This window comes from Diceros bicornis, chromosome 18, assembly GCF_020826845.1.
Source record: "Diceros bicornis minor isolate mBicDic1 chromosome 18, mDicBic1.mat.cur, whole genome shotgun sequence".
Taxonomy (NCBI): domain Eukaryota; kingdom Metazoa; phylum Chordata; class Mammalia; order Perissodactyla; family Rhinocerotidae; genus Diceros; species Diceros bicornis.
Window position 1 is genome coordinate 40509428 of NC_080757.1, and position 15955 is coordinate 40525382.

Sequence of the window (15955 nt, forward strand, 5' to 3'; positions counted from 1 at the left end):
GGTGTCAACTGACGGAGCAGGGTCCACAAGTGGGTAGCAGTGGGTTTCACAAGAGTGGTTTTTTGAGTTTGAGTGTCTCCTTAACCCTGTCCCCTTTTATACTCTGCTGAGTAGCTGATGTTACTGTGAGCAACACTCTTTCCTTGTTGTTTTTCCTTCTGGGAAGTCAATTAATATTACTAAGTAAGTTACTAATTGTGTTTATCAGGTTAAATATGCCAATATCTAAGAAAAGCATCATTTCCTTCTACAGTGTTATGATTCATTGAATCTTGTTAATCCAGGTGAAACCACTTTCCTGTTTCTTCCTCTTCCTAATGTGTCTTCCAAGTGGGAATATATGATATTCTACTCCTGAGTTCTTACATGTATCACTTTTTTCCTTTTCTGTGTATGACTCTATGACAATACTTTGAAGGATGGCTATCACAGAGCCATGTCTCTTTTTTTTTTAAACTATGACTGAGTCCATCAATTTCTTTTTTTTTTTTAATTTTTTGTTTATTGCAGTAACATTGGTGTATAACATTGTATAAGTTTCAGGTGTACATCATTATACTTCTATTTCTGCATAGATTACATCATGTTCACCACCGAAATACTAATTACAACCCATCACCACACACTTGTGCCATATTATCCCTTTCGCCCTCCTCCCCACTCCCTTCCCCTCTGGTAACCACCAATCCAATCTCTGTCTGTATGTCTTTGTTTATTGTTGTTGTTATCTACTACTTAATGAGGGAAATCATACGGTATTTGACCTTCTCCCTCTGACTTATTTCACTATGCATAATACCCTCAATGTCCATCCGTGTTGTCACAAATGGCTGGATTTCATCGTTTCTTATGGCTGAGTAGTATTCCATTGTGTATATATACCACATCTTCTTTATCCATTTGTCCCTTGATGGGCACTTAGGTTGATTCCAAATCTTGGCTATTGTGAATAACGCTGCAATGAACACAGGGGTGCATGTATCTTTACGCATTGGTGTTTTCAAGTTCTTTGGATAAATACCCAGCAGTGGAATAGCTGGATCATATGGTAGTTCTATCCTTAATTTTTTGAGGAATCTCCATACTGTTTTCCATAGTGGCTGCACCAGTTTGCACTCCCACCAGCAGTGTATGAGAGTTCCCTTCTCTCCACATCCTCTCCAACACATGTTGTTTCCTGTCTTGTTAATTATAGCCATTCTGACGGGTGTTAGGTGATATCTCATTGTAGTTTTGATTTGCATTTCCCTCATAGTTAATGACTTTGAACATCCTTTCATGTGTCTGTTGGCCATCTGTGTATCTTCTTTGGAGAAATGTCTGTTCAGGTCTTTTGCTCATTTTTTAATTGGGTTGTTAGTTTTTTGTTGTTGAGATGCATGAGTTCTTTATATATTTTGGAGATTAACCCCTTATCCGATGTATGGTTTGCAAATATCTTCTCCCAATTGTTAGGTTGTCTTTTCGTTTTGTTGATGGTTTCCTTTGCTGTGCAGAAGCTTTTTAGTTTGATGTAGTCCCATTTGTTTATTTTTTCTATTGTTTCTCTTGCCCGGTCAGACACGATGCTTAAAAATATGTTGCTAAGACCGATGTCGAAGAGCGTACTGCCTATGTTTTCTTCTAGAAGTTTCATAATTTCAGGTCTTACATTCAAGTCTTTAATCCATTTGGAGTTAATTTTTGCGTATGGTGTAAGGTAAGGGTCTACTTTCATTTTTTTGCATATGGCTATCCAGTTTTCCCAACACCATTTGTTGAAGAGACTTTCTTTTCTCCAGTATGTTCTTGGCTCTTTTGTCAAAGATTAGCTGTCCGTAGGTGTGTGGGTTTATTTCTGGGCTTTTGATTCTATTCCATTGATCTGTGTATCTGTTTTTGTGCCAGTACCATGCTGTTTTGGTTACTATAGCTTTGTAGTATTATTTTGAAATCAGGGAGTGTGATACCTCCAGCTTTGCTCTTTTTTCTCAGGATTCCTTTAGCTATTCGGGGTCTTTTGTTCTTCAATATAAATTTTAGGATTCTTTGTTCTATTTCTGTGAAAAATGTTGTTGGAACTTTGATAGGGATTGCATTGAATCTATAGATGGCTTTAGGAAGCATGGACATCTTAACTATGTTAATTCTTCCAATCCAAGAGCACGGAATATCTTTCCATTTCTGTGTGTCTTCTTCAATTTCTTTCAGCAATATTTTATAGTTTTTGGTGTACAGATCTTTCACCTCTTTGGTTAAGTTTATTCCTAGGTATTTTATTCTTTTTGTTGCAATTGTAAATGGGATTGTATTCTTAATTTCTCTTCTTGCTGCTTCCTTGTTAGTGTATAGAAATGCAACTGATTTTTGTATGCTGATTTTGTATCCTGCAACTTTACCATATTCGTTTATTACTTCTAAAAGTTTTGGTGGGTTCTTTAGGGTTTTCTATATACAAAATCATGTCATCTGCAAATAGTGACAGTTTCACTTCTTCCTTTCCAATTTGGATCCCTTTTTTTTTTTCTTTTTCTTGCCTGATTGCTCTTGTTAGGACTTCCAGTACTATGTTAAATAGGAGTGGTGAGAGTGGGCATCCTTGTCTGATTCCTGTTCTTAGAGGGATAACTTTCACTTTTTCACCATTGAGGATGATATTAGCTGTGGGTTTGTCATATATGGCCTGTATTATGTTGAGGTACTTTCCTTCTATACCCATTTTATTCAGAGTTTTTATCATAAATGGATGCTGGATGCTGTATCTTGTGAAATGCTTTCTCTGCATCTACTGAGATGATCATGTGATTTTTATTCTTCATTTTATTAATGTGGTGTATTACGTTGATTGATTTGCGAATGTTGAACCATCCCTACATTCCTGAAATAAATCCCACTTGATCATGGTGTATAATCTTTTTAACGTATTGTTGTATGCGATTTACTAGTATTTTGTTGAGGATTTTCGCATCGATGTTCATCAGTGATATTGGCCTGTAATTGTCTCTTTTTTTTGTGTTGTACTTGTCTGGTTTTGGTATCAGGGTAATGTCAGCTTCGTAGAATGAGTTAGGGAGCTTTCCCCCCTCCTCAATTGTTTGGAAGAGTTTGAGAAGGATAGGTATTAAGTCTTCTTTGAATGTTTGGTAGAATTCACCAGGGAAGCCGTCTGGTCCTGGACTTTTATTTTGGGGGAGGTTTTTGATTACTGTTTCGATCTCCTTACTGGTGATTGGTCTATTCAAATTCTCTACTTCTTCTTGATCCAGTTTTGGAAGGTTGTATGATTCTAAGAATTTATCCATTTCTTCCAGATTGTCAAATTTTTTGGCACATAGTTTTTCATAGTATTTTCTTACAATCTTTTGTATTTCTGAGTGTCTGTTGTAATTTCTCCTCTTTCATTTCTTTTTTTTGTGTGTGTGTGTGTGAGGAAGATCAGTCCTGAGCTAACATCCATGCTAATCCTCCTCTTTTTGCTGAGGAAGACCGGCTCTGAGCTAAAATCTATTGCCAATCCTCCTCCATTTTTTCTTTTCCTCAAAGCCCCAGTAGATAGTTGTATGTCATAGTTGCACATCCGTCTAGTTGCTGTATGTGGGACGCGGCCTCAGCGTGGCCGGAGAAGCGGTGCGTCGGTGCGTGCCCGGGATCGGAACCCGGGCTGCCAGTATCGGAGCACACGCACTTAACTGCTAAGCCACGGGGCCGGCCCTCCTCTTTCATTTCTGATTTTACTTATTTGTGCCTTCTCTCTTTTTTTCTTGGTGAGTCTAGCTAAAAGTTTGTCAATTTTGTTGATCTTTTCAAAGAACCAGCTCTTGGTTTTATTAATTTTTTCTATTATTTTTTAGTCTCCATTTCATTTATTTTTATTATTTTTTTATTTTATTTTTTATTTTTTTTATTATTTATTTTTTCATTATTTATTTATTTTTATTTTCTATTATTTTTAGTCTCTATTTCATTTATTTTTATTATTTTTTTATTATTTTATTATTTTATTATTATTTTCTGATTTTTATTATTTCCCTTCTTCGACTGATTTTGGGCTTTGTTTGTTCTTCTTTTTCCAGTTCCTTTAGGTGCATTGTTAGATTGTTTACTTGAGATTTTTCTGTTTGTTGAGATAGGCCTGTACTGCTATAAACTTCCCTCTTAGAAACGCTTTTGCTGTATCCCATAAATTCTGGCATGTCGTATTTTCATTTTCATTTGTCTCCAGGTATTTTTTGATTTCTCCTTTGATTTCTTCGTTGACCCAATGGTTGTTCAGTAGCATTTTGTTTAATCTCCACGTATCTGTGGCTTTTCTGATTTTCTTCCTATAGTTGATTTCCAGTTTCATACCATTGTGGTCAGAAAACAAGCTTGGTATTATTTCAATCTTCTTAAATTTATGGATACTTGTTTTGTGACCTAATATGTGATCAATCCTGGAGAATGTTCCATGCGCATTTGAAAAGAATGTGTATTCTTCAGTTTTTGGATGGAATGCTCTGTATATATCTACTAGGTCCATCTGTTCAAGTGTGTCATTTAAGGCCAATGTTTCCTTATTGATCTTCTGTTTGGATGATCTATCCATTGGTGTAAGTGGAGTGTTAAAATCCCCTACTATTATTGTGTTACTGTGTATTTCTGTTTTTATGTTTGTTAATAATTGCTTTATATATTTAGGTGCACCTACATTGGGTGCATAGATATTTACAAGTGTTATATCCTCTTGTTGGATTGTTCCCTCGATCATTACGTAATGTCCTTCTTTGTCTCTTTTTACAGTTTTTGTTTTAAAGTCTCTTTTGTCTGATATGAGTATTGCTACCCCAGCTTTCTTTTCATTGCCATTTGCGTGGAGTATCTTTTTCCATCCCTTCACTTTCAGTTTGTGAGTGTCTTTAGGTCTGAAGTGTGTCTCTTGTATGCAGTATATATATGGGTCTTGTTGTTTTATCCAATCAGCCACCCTATGCCTTTTAATTGGAGCATTTAGTCCATTGACGTTTAAAGTAGCTATTGATAAGTATATACTTACTGCCATTTTTTAACTTTTTTTTTCTCAGTGTTTTAGTAGTCCTCTGTTCCTTTCTCCTTCTATACAGAATTGATGGTCTCTTTAGTTTGACCTCTGTCTGAAAGCTCTACTCTTTAACTCCCCTCCTCCCTCATTTTATGTTTTTGATATCACATCTAACCTCTTTTTGTGCATTTGTATCCATTACCCTCTTATCATGGAAATAGATAATTTTTCCTATTTGCGGTCTTCTTTTTTCCCTGTAAATCAGTACCTTTAACATTTCTTGTAGCACTGGTTTCTTGTTGACAAACTCCTTTAATTTTTGCTTGTCTGAGAAATTTTTGATCTCTCCTTCCGTTTTGAATGATAACCTTGCTGGGTAGAGTATTCTTGGCTGTAAGTTTTTTTCCTTTTAGCACTTTAAATATATTGTGCCACTCTCTTCTAGCCTGTAAGGTTTCTGCTGAGAAGTCAGCTGATAGCCTTATGGGGTTTCCTTTGTATATAACTTGTCTTTCTCTTGTAGCTTTTAGGATTCTCTCTTTATCTTTAATTCTGGACATTTTGGTTATGATGTGTCTTGGTGTGGGCCTCTTTGGGTTTATCTTGTTTGGGGCTCTCTTTGCTTCCTGTACCTGGATGTCTGTTTCCTTCCTTAGGTTAGGGAAGTTTTCATCTATTATTTCTTGAAATAGATTCTCTGCCCCTTTGTCTCGCTCTTCTCCTTCTGGGACACCTATAACACAGATGTTAGTGCACTTAATGTTGTCCCAGAGGTCCCTTAGACTGTCCTCATTTTTTAATTCTTTTTTCTTTTAGCTGTTCAGCTTGAGTAATTTCTTCTAGTCTTTCGTCCAGCTTGCAGATCCGTTCTTCTGTATCCTCTACTCTGCTTTTGAGTCCCTCTAGTGAATTTTTCATTTCCAGTATTGTATTCTTCATTTCTGATTCATTCTTTTTTATATCTTCCATTTCTTTGTTGACATTCTCACTGAGCTCATCTATTCTTCTCCCCAGATCAGTGAGCATCCTTAACACTCTTTGTTTGAGCTCTCTGTCATGTAGGTTTCTCATTTCTGTTTCACTTAGTTCCTTTTCTCGGGTTTTGTCCTGTTCCCTTACTTGGAATGTATTCCTTTGCCTCCTCATTTTGCCTCTTTCCCTGTGCTTGTGTCTACGTATTAGGTAGGTCAGTTACATCTCCTGCTCTTGGATAGGTGACCTTATATAAGTGGCCTGATAAGCCAGATAAGCCATACTCTTTGTCCTATAGGCACTTAAATTACATATATTAAAAAGCGTGATTTGGGAAAATATTCAAAGCATCAAAGGAACAGGGTCTAAAACAAGCATTAGGTATATAATCCAAGTATTTAAGTCCCATGTACTTTCAGTGAAAAGTGAGTTAATATAGACAGCTACTGTTTGTGAGTGCTTGCCACGTGCCAGATATTCTGCTGAATGTTTTATAATTATTGTCTTGATCTTTCCTCTCAAAGAGCGATGAGGTACTCATTATTCTCTAAGAGTCATACAGAAGTGAGTTAAGGTTGTTAGATCTTGTAATAGTCTACAGTGTAAGCAATACTACTTCCACACCTTTGATTGTGCTCTTATACCTCCTTAGAGCCTTCCTTCTCCCACATCAACTCAGCAATTTCTTGCTTTTCCTTAAGTTCCAGCCCAGATGCCTCCTCCTCTCTTCTGTTTTCCATGACATACGTTTTATTTTATTATTATTATTTTTTTTTTTGGTGAGGATGATTAGTCTTCAGCTAACATCTGCTGCCAATCCTCCTCTTTTTGCTGAGGACGATTGGCCCAGGGCTAACATCCTGCCCATTTCCTCTACTTTATATGGGACACTGCAACAGCATGGCCTGACAAGAGGAGCATATGTCTGCGTCCAGCATCCAAACCCCCGAACCCCGGGCTGCTGAAGTGGAGCATGGGAACTTAACCACTACACCACGGGGCTGGCCCCATCACATAGATCCTTTTAAACCTCGTCTGTTCCTCCTTCATGCCTGATGTCACATTGTGGAACACTCAGACTTCACACATCCGACTCGACTCTAAATGTATTTGTCTGTGGGTCTCCAGCTGGATGGTAAACACCTGAGGTGGACTCTTGAACCATCTCTTGTTATCATCATGCGTGGAATGGAATACTCCATCGCTGTTTTCTTTTTATTTCTAGGAATCTCTTCTTACATTTAAATTTTCTTTTGTAATTATGCAAAGTATTTATGGTTCCAGAATAAATTCTGCAAAGTGAAGCGTCTTTAAGGAAGTCTTGCTTCTACTCCTGTTCCTTCCGTGTGTGCCCTCCCTCCCCCACAGATAGTCGACTTTATCTAAGGTTTTCCTTCCAACCGCTATTTTAAATATAAATGTATTTGTGTTTGCATATTTGTAGCTCTTTTTTTCTTAGATAAATGGTTGTATACTAACACACTTTGCTCCAATTTGCTTTTTTTCACTCAACAGTTGATCCCAGAGCTCACTTCACAGCAGGGTGTTCAGATAGTCTTCATTCCATTTTCAGCCACAAAGAAGTCCACTCTGTGGACGTAATATAGCTTGTTCAGCCAGTCCTCTATCGATGGACATTCGGGTTGTTTCCAGGCTTTCACTATTAAAATAATATCGTGCACTTGAAAACAAGGAGTTTTTTTTTTCGAAGAGGGGTTGCGCGTTTGATGCGTGTCTATAAGATCTACCTTATTGATTTTGTTTAGTTATTTCATACTCTTATTAATTTTTCTCCACATGTTCTCTCTTTAAATACAAAGTGCGTTCAAGTCTTCAGTTATTGGTTTGTTTCTTTTTTATTCTCGCATCACCTGTAGGTTCCCTTTCTGAAGTTTAGCTGTGCCGTTATATTTTCATGGTGGCCTTTACCATAATAAACTATCCCACCCTGTCTCCTGTAATCTTTGTGTGTGACTCTAACTTGTTTGATATCAAAATTGTGGCCCCTGCTTTCTTTCGTTTGCATTTTGTATGATGTATCTTCCTCTATCTTTTTTTTTTTTTTTTGGTAGGGAATAGTAGCCCTCAGCTAACATCTGTTGCCAATCCTACTCTTTTTGCTGAGGATGATGGGCCCTGGGTTAACATCCGTGCCCATCTTCCTCTACTTTGTATGGGACACCTGCCACAGCATGGCTTGATAAGCGGTGTGTAGGTCCGTGCCCAAGATCTGAACCCGTGAACCCCGGGCCGCCGAATCACAGCACACGAGCTTAACCATACACCAGCGGCTGACCCCTGTCTTCCTCTCTTCTTTTACATTTAACTCTCTGAAGCTTGTTGTTTTAGTTGTATCTCTTGTCTACAGCATAGTATTGGGTGTTTACTTTTTAGCCAATCGGAAATCGTTTTCTTTTTGCCTGTGAGTTGAGCCTATTATGTGTGTTGCTATGATCATTGATCAATATGTTTGGCTTTATTCATGTAGTTTTATTGTATATATAGTGATATACATATATAATATAATAAACAGTGATATATATAATAAATTGTGATATACAACATATAGTGAATTATATACTATAATATACATGTTAAATACATCTCTATCTCTGTATCTCTGTATCTAACCTTTCACTATTTGTTTTAGTCCCTCTCTCTTTCTCTCTCTCTCAGTGTGTCTTTTGATATATAGAAAGATTTGTATTTTGTACTAACGGTTACCTTCATATAAATATCTGTATATAATACCCCGTGAGTCTGATTTTTTGGCTATTGTCAGCTGATTCTCTACTTTCAGAAACATTGAAATCACCTAGTTACTTCTTCATCCCCTGCTCCTTCAGCATCAGATTTGAACCCCCAATTAATACCCAGAGGCAGTCAGCAAAATTTTTCCACTTTATGTATTCTCTCTCATTTTCCTCCATTTTTTGATAATTGTACTACATCTACGTGGTCAGTATGTAGCCGTTACACATCATATTGCCTGTCTCATGTTCATCACTCATTTTTACTTCTACAAATAATCCGTATGTACATCATGTGTATGTACATATACAAATGTACATCTATCGAATGCCCTCTGCTAGTCCTCGTGTAGATGTCCCTCCAGTATCTTCACTCATTTAGGTTGTTGTAGCTCGTTCACTAGTAAATTCCTCAGGACAGGCCATGGGGAGAATATTCACTGAGGTCTTCCATATTCACAGTGGTTTATCTGTGGCCTTTATACCTGGAGTTCAGTTTGGCTGGATATCAAATCCTTGGCTCCCATTTTCCTTCTTCAGTGTCTTTAAAATGTTAGTCCATTGACTTCTGACACAAAGTGTTGCCATCAAAATGTGTGAACACAATCCAGTTCCCTTTTCCTTATAACTGACATGGGTTATTTGCCTAGATCTTCAATGATTTTTTTTTCTTTTTCTTCAAAATCCAGTAGTTTTAAAACCCTGTGTCTCAATTTTGAGCATTGTGGGCTGATTTTTCCAGATGTATCCAAGTGAACCTTTATTTCAATTACAGTTCTTAGTCTTCATTGTGTTTCATAGTTTTGTTTTTCTTCCTTGAATATCTATTATAAATACTCTCTGCCTATTTTGTATGTCACATTTTCCTGCAAAACCCTTTACTTCTTTCTTCATTTCATTAACAAGATTGCTTTGGAAATTCAGGGTCCTTTGGATTTCCATATAAATTTTAAAATCAGCTCAAAGCATCTATTGAAAAGTGTCCAGGGATTTTGATCAAGATTGCATTGAGTCTTTAGATTGTTTGAGGGAGAATTGCCATCTTAACAAGATTGAGCCTACCAATCCAGGAATGTGGCATATATCTCCATTTATTTAGATCTTCTTTAATTTCTCTTCATAAAAGTTTGCAGCTTTAGGGGAAGAGGTCTTCCACATTTTTCTGAGTTTTTTTCTCCCAGCATCCTATGTTTTTGATGCTTTTGTAAATGGAATTGCTCTCATTAAAATTCAATTATGTCGTTTTTTGTTGCTAGTATGTAAAATACAGTTAATTATGTACACGGACCTTATATCTCATGTCCTTGTTAAATTCACTTATTGGTTTCAGGGGTTGTTTTGTAGTGTGGAATCCAACTTTCTGGTAAGTTCTCACTCCAAGTGAGTAACTCATGCTTTATCTCCATTCTCTTTCTCATCAGTAAGCCTGCCCCCTAGCTCCCTCTCTAAACTTTGGCTTCAGTGGGGCTCTGGGTTTGAGGGGTAGAGTACATCTTAGTAAAACTGTCCTTTAGGGGACGTGTCCCCATTTGAACCACAGATACCGGCATCTAAAGAAAAGCTCCATGGGTTCAATCTTATTCATATAAATAAAAGCACAGGGGAAAATATTGTGTACAACCCAGAGTGCACAAATGTGTAGAAAAATACTGAAAACTAAACATATCAAACAGAGAGTTTTGTTGAGAAACTCCTCTAGAATGTCGGCTCCACTAGTGCAGAGAGTTTTGGGTGTGTTGGTCTCCACTGTCACCCCAGCGCCTTGAACAGTGTCTCCCAGGTAATAAATGCTCAATAAATACTTTTCAATTGAATGAATGAAGAGATGGGCACTTGGGAGGATGAATGAAAGCAGACTCACTTTTCAGTGAACACATTGGGCCCCCATTTCCGCATAGACACAACCGACGGGAGCTCAATACTGCTCGCTGACGTGGTCATGCAGCGTGTAATTCGCCACGGTTTCCACCCAACACGTTGTCTTATCAAGGATGCTTCACTCGTCTAGATAACCTGCCTGCCCTTTGAGTGCACGCGGATTTGAAACCTCCTATTGAAAGAAAAACTGAGACGGAACTGAGGTCCTGTTGTAAATAGGGGGCAGAATCAGCGCACACTTGGTTGCTCGTGGATGACCCCACGTCGTGGAGAGCAGGTCTGATAGAAACCTGCAGACTGTGCTGAACAGCACTTTGCGTAGCTATGACAGCTGATGCGACACATGGAGCGTGTGTTGTGTTCTTTCTGCTTTTATATACGTGGAGTCCTCCAAACTCCTAGTTTTCACTTTTGTGTTCTTCGCCTGGGACGGATTCATACTCTTAGGTGATTTGCTCGTGAAATAAGAAGGCATCTAGGAAAGAATCAGGCACTAAAAAATGGAACCTTTTATGGAGAAGTGACAAGAACTTGTTGTGTGTCCTGCAGGTGTAGGTCAGATACACTTGTCTAGGAACTAAAGACAAAATCTTAAGGGAGCGACAATCACACTGAATTTTTAATGCAGGAAAGTGTAACTTTATTTCAGTAGAGAAATAGGTTAGGTTACAGAAAATTCCTAGAAAAAAGAAGTTAGGGGAATGATTTCACCAATGGTCGGGATGAAGGGTGAAATCTGTTGTGTATAAGTGCTCCGGGCCATGTCCGTCTTCTGCGACAGCAAGACCTGGCTCCCCGATGGAATCATGACACCACATTCAACTGAGTAACATCGACCGCACTCCATGTGACCTAACGGCCAGCACAAAAGGAGAGTCTACATCTGTGGGGACAGAGGTAAACAGAGATGGTGATCACGGGGCAGGGGGCTCAGCAGCAAGGGGAGGGGCAGCACATGGGGCGGGGGCAGGTGGAGATGACACACGTGGGGTGATAGCAAGTGGTGTGGCAGGAGACGCGGCCACAGACTGGGCGCAGGCAGCAGGAGGGGCGGCAGCAGCTGGAGCCACAGCTAGAGGGCTGGCAGCAGCTGGAGAGGCAGCAACTAGGGCGACAGCAGGTGGGCTGGCAACACACAGATTGGCTGCAGCTGGGGCGACAGCAGCTGGAAATGCAGCACTGGGGCCTGCAGCAGCTGGACACACTGCAGCTGGGGGGAGAGCAGGTGGTCCTGCAGCAGGTGGGCTGGCAGCAGCTGGGACGGCCGCAGCTGGAGATGCGGCACTGGGGCCTGCAGCAGCTGGACACACTGTAGCTGGGGCGAGAGCAGGTGGGCTGGCCGCACACAGGCTGGCAGCAGCTGGGGCGGCAGCAGGTCTCCTGGCCACAGCCCTGCTCAGAGCAGACGGAGCCACAACAGGAGCTGACCATGGTGTCAACGGAAGGAGCGGGGTCCTCAAATGGGTAGCAGTGGGTTTCACAAAAGTGGTTTCTTGAGTTTGAGTGTCTCCTTACCCCTGTCCCCTTTTATACTCTGCTGAGTAGCTGATGTTACTGTGAGCAACACTCTTTCCTTGTTGTTTTTCCTTCTGGGAATTCAATTAACATTATTAAGTTACTAATTGTGTTTATCAGGTTAAACATGCCAATATCTAAGAAAAGCATCATTTCCTTCTACAGTGTTATGATTCATTGAATCTTGTTAATCCAGGTGAAACCACTTTCCTGTTTCTTCCTCTGCCTAATGTGTCTTCCAAGTTGGGGCTATCATATGATATTCTATTACTGAGTTTTTACATGTGTCACTTTTTTCCTTTTCTTTTATATGACTCTGTGACAATACTTTGAGGATGGATATCACAAGGCCAAGTCTATTTTTAAGCCAAAGTGGAAAAATGCATGCTACTGTCAGGTGGAGTGCTGATAAGGAAATGGGAGGAAACACTCATCATTGGGGTTACATACATACAATGGGGGGATCTGCGATATGGGGGGACTTGTGGACATTATACTTTTGTACAATGAGGAGAGACTGGGATCTGTTTCCTGGATGATCAGAGAGTCAGGAGGTTACAAAAGACGTTCCAATCTCATTGTATCCACTCTATCTCAAGAGTTTGTTTCTGTTTGCTTGTTTTTTGCTGAGGAAGATTTGCCCTGAGCCACCATCCGTGCCAGTCTTCCTCTATTTTTTAGCATGTGGGCCACCAGCACAGCATGGCCACTTTATCCCCCAGGAATCTTCACATATAATATGCTAAAGGTGAGTGGGTTTGACCTATCTTTTGATAGGCCAACATATGCAACGCATTCTGCGTTATATAGAAGATTTCATTTAAACCATCTTTCTCTTGTACACTTTCAATAATCTGAATTCAAGTCATTCTGCTTAGATGAAGAGGATATAAACAGAGCACGTACTATGTCCTATAGGCACTTAAATAAGATATATTAACAGCCAAGATTTTGGCAAATATTCAAAGCATCAAGAGATTAGGGTCCAAAACCAGCATTATGTATTTAAGTCCCACGTACTTTCAGTGAAAAATGAGATAATATAGACAGCTGCTATTTGTGAATGCTTGCCACATGCCAGATATCTGCTGAATGCTTTGTAATTATTGTCTTGATCTTTCTTCTCAAAGAACAACGAGGTACTCCTTGTTCTCTTAGAGTCACATGGAAATGAGTTAAGGTTGTTAGATCCTGTAATAGTCTGTGAAGTGTGAGCAGTACTAACTGCTCTCCTTTGATTGTGCTCTTATATCTCCTTAGATCGTTCCTTTTCTCACATCAGCTCAGCAATTTCTTATTTTTCCTTTAAGTTCCAGCCCAGATGCCTCCTCGTCTCTTCTGTTGTCCTTGACATACCTTTATTTAAACCTCGTCTGCTCCTCCTTCATGCCTGATATCACATTGTGGAACACTCAGACTTCACACATCAGACTCGACTCTAAATGCATTTGTCTGTGGGTCTCCAGCTGAATGGTAAACACCTGAGGTGGACTCTTGAACCATATCTTGTTATCATGCATGGAGTGGAATACTCCATCGGTGTTTTCTTTTTATTTCTAGGAATGTCTTCTTAAATTTAAATTTTTGAATTATGCAAAGTATTTATGGTTCCAGAATAAATTCTACAAAGTGAAGCGTCTTTAAGGAAGTATTGCTTCTACTTCTGTTCCTTCCGTGTGTGCCCTCCCTCCCCCACAGATAGTCGACTTTATAATCTAAGGTTCTCCTTCCCATTGCTATTTTAAATACAAATGTATTTGTGTTTGCATATTTGCAGCTCTTTTGTTTCTTAGATAAACGGTTGTATACTAACACACTTTGCTCCAACTTGCTTTTTTTCACTCAACAGTTGATGCCAGAGCTCACTTCACAGCAGGGTGTTCAGATAGTCTTCATTCCATTTTCAGCCACAAAGAAGTCCACTCTGTGGACGTAATATAGCTTCTTCAGCCAGTCCCCTATCGATGGACATTCGGGTTGTTTCCAGGCTTTCACTATTAAAATAGTATTGTGCCCTGAAAACAAGCAAGTGTTTTTTTTTTTTTTTTTTGAGGCAGGTGGTGGTTGAGAGTTCAATGCACATCTATAAGATCTACTTTATTGATTTTTGTTTAGGTATTTCATATTCATTAATTTTCTCCACATGTTCTCTCTTTAAATACAAAGTGTGTTCAAGTCTTCAGTTATTTGTTTGTTTCTTTTTTATTCTCACATCATCTGTAGTTTCTGTTTCTGAAGTTCAGCTGTGCAGTTATATTTTCATGGTGGTCTTTACCATAATAAACTATCCCACCCTGTCTCCCGTAATGCTTTGTGTGTGACTCTGACTTGTTTGATATCAAAATTGTGGCCCCTGCTTTCTTTCATTTGCATTTTCTATGATGTATCTTCCTCTATTATTTTTTTTTTGCTGAGGAAGATTGACCCTGGGCTAACATCCATGCCCATCTTCCTCTACTTTATGTATGGGAAACCTGCCACAGAACGGCTTGATAAGCGGTGCATAGGTCTGCACCCAGGATCGGAACGCGTGTAGCCCAGGCTGCCGAATTGGAGCACGAGAGCTTAACCATACGCCACCGGGCTGGCCCTTATCTTCCTCTCTTGTTTTACTTTTAACCTTCTGAAGCTTGTTGTTTTGGTTGTTTCTGTTGTTTAGAGCATAGCGTTGGGTGTTTACGTTTTAGCCTATCTGAAAAATCTTTTTCTTTTTCCCTGTGAGTTGAGCCTATTATGTGTATTGCTACGATCATTGATCAATATTTTTGGCTTTAAGTTTTATTATATATATAGTGATACACATATATAATATAATAAACAGTGATATATATAATGAATAATGATATGCAACATATAGTGAATTATGTATATTATAACATACATGTTAAATTATTCCATTTCTGGCTCTGTTTCTAATATTTCCCTATTTATTTTATTCTCTCTCTCTTTCTCTCTCTCTCTCAGTGTGTCTTTTGATGTATAGAAAGGTTTGTATTTTGTACTACCGGTTACCTTCATATAAATTTCTTTATATAATACACTATGAGTCTGATATTTTGGCTATTGTCAGCTGATTCTCTACTTTCAGAAACATTGAAATTACCTAGTTACTTCTTCATCCCCTGCTCCTTCAGCATCAGATTTGAACCCCCAATTAATACCCAGAGCTAATCAGCAAAATTTTTCCACTTTATGTATTCTCTCTCCTTTTCCTCCAATTTTTGATAATTGTACTACATCTACGTGGTCAGTACATAGCCGTTACACATCATATTGCCTGTCTCATGTTCATCACTCATTTTAGATCTACAAATAATCCGTATGTACATTGTGTATACACACATATATACCTATGTATGTCTATAGAATGCCCTCTGCTAGTCCTCGTGTGGATGTCCCTCCAGTATCTTCAGTCATTTAGGTTCTTGTTCTCGTTCACTAGTAAATTCCTCAGGACCGGCCATGGGCGAATATTCACTGAGGTCTGTCATGTTCACAGCAGTTTATCTGTGGCCTTTATACCTGGAGTTCAGTTTGGCTGGATATCAAATCCTTGGCTCACATTTTCTTTCTTCAGTGTCTTTAAAATGGAAGACTTCTGACATAAAGTGTTGCCATCAAAATGTGTGAACACAATCCAGTTCTGTTTTCCTTACAACTGACGTGGATTTTTTGCCTACAACTTCAATGACTTTTTTCCTTTTTCTTTAAAATCCAGTAGTTTTAAAACACTGTGTCTCAATTTTGAGCATTGTGGGCTGATTTTTCCAGGTGTATCCACATGAACCTTTGTTTGAATTACAGTTCTAGGTCTTCATTATGTTTCATAGCTTTGTTTTTCTTC

General features: G+C 38.9%; 1 protein-coding gene across 1 annotated transcript; it reads right to left on the reverse strand.

Annotated features, from left to right (window-relative positions):
• Positions 1–11526: 11526 nt before the first annotated feature.
• On the reverse strand, positions 11527–12101 carry LOC131416732 (keratin-associated protein 4-8-like). Its single transcript, XM_058559396.1, has one exon. The coding sequence runs from the start codon at positions 12025–12027 to the stop codon at positions 11527–11529; it is 501 nt and encodes a 166-aa protein (XP_058415379.1). The 5' UTR covers positions 12028–12101.
• Between the last annotated feature and the right edge of the window lie 3854 nt (positions 12102–15955).

Bases quoted from the DNA above. Each gene is read 5' to 3' on its own strand.
- LOC131416732 (XM_058559396.1), bottom strand. From the start codon at position 12,027: ATGGTCAGCTCCTGTTGTGGCTCCGTCTGCTCTGAGCAGGGCTGTGGC.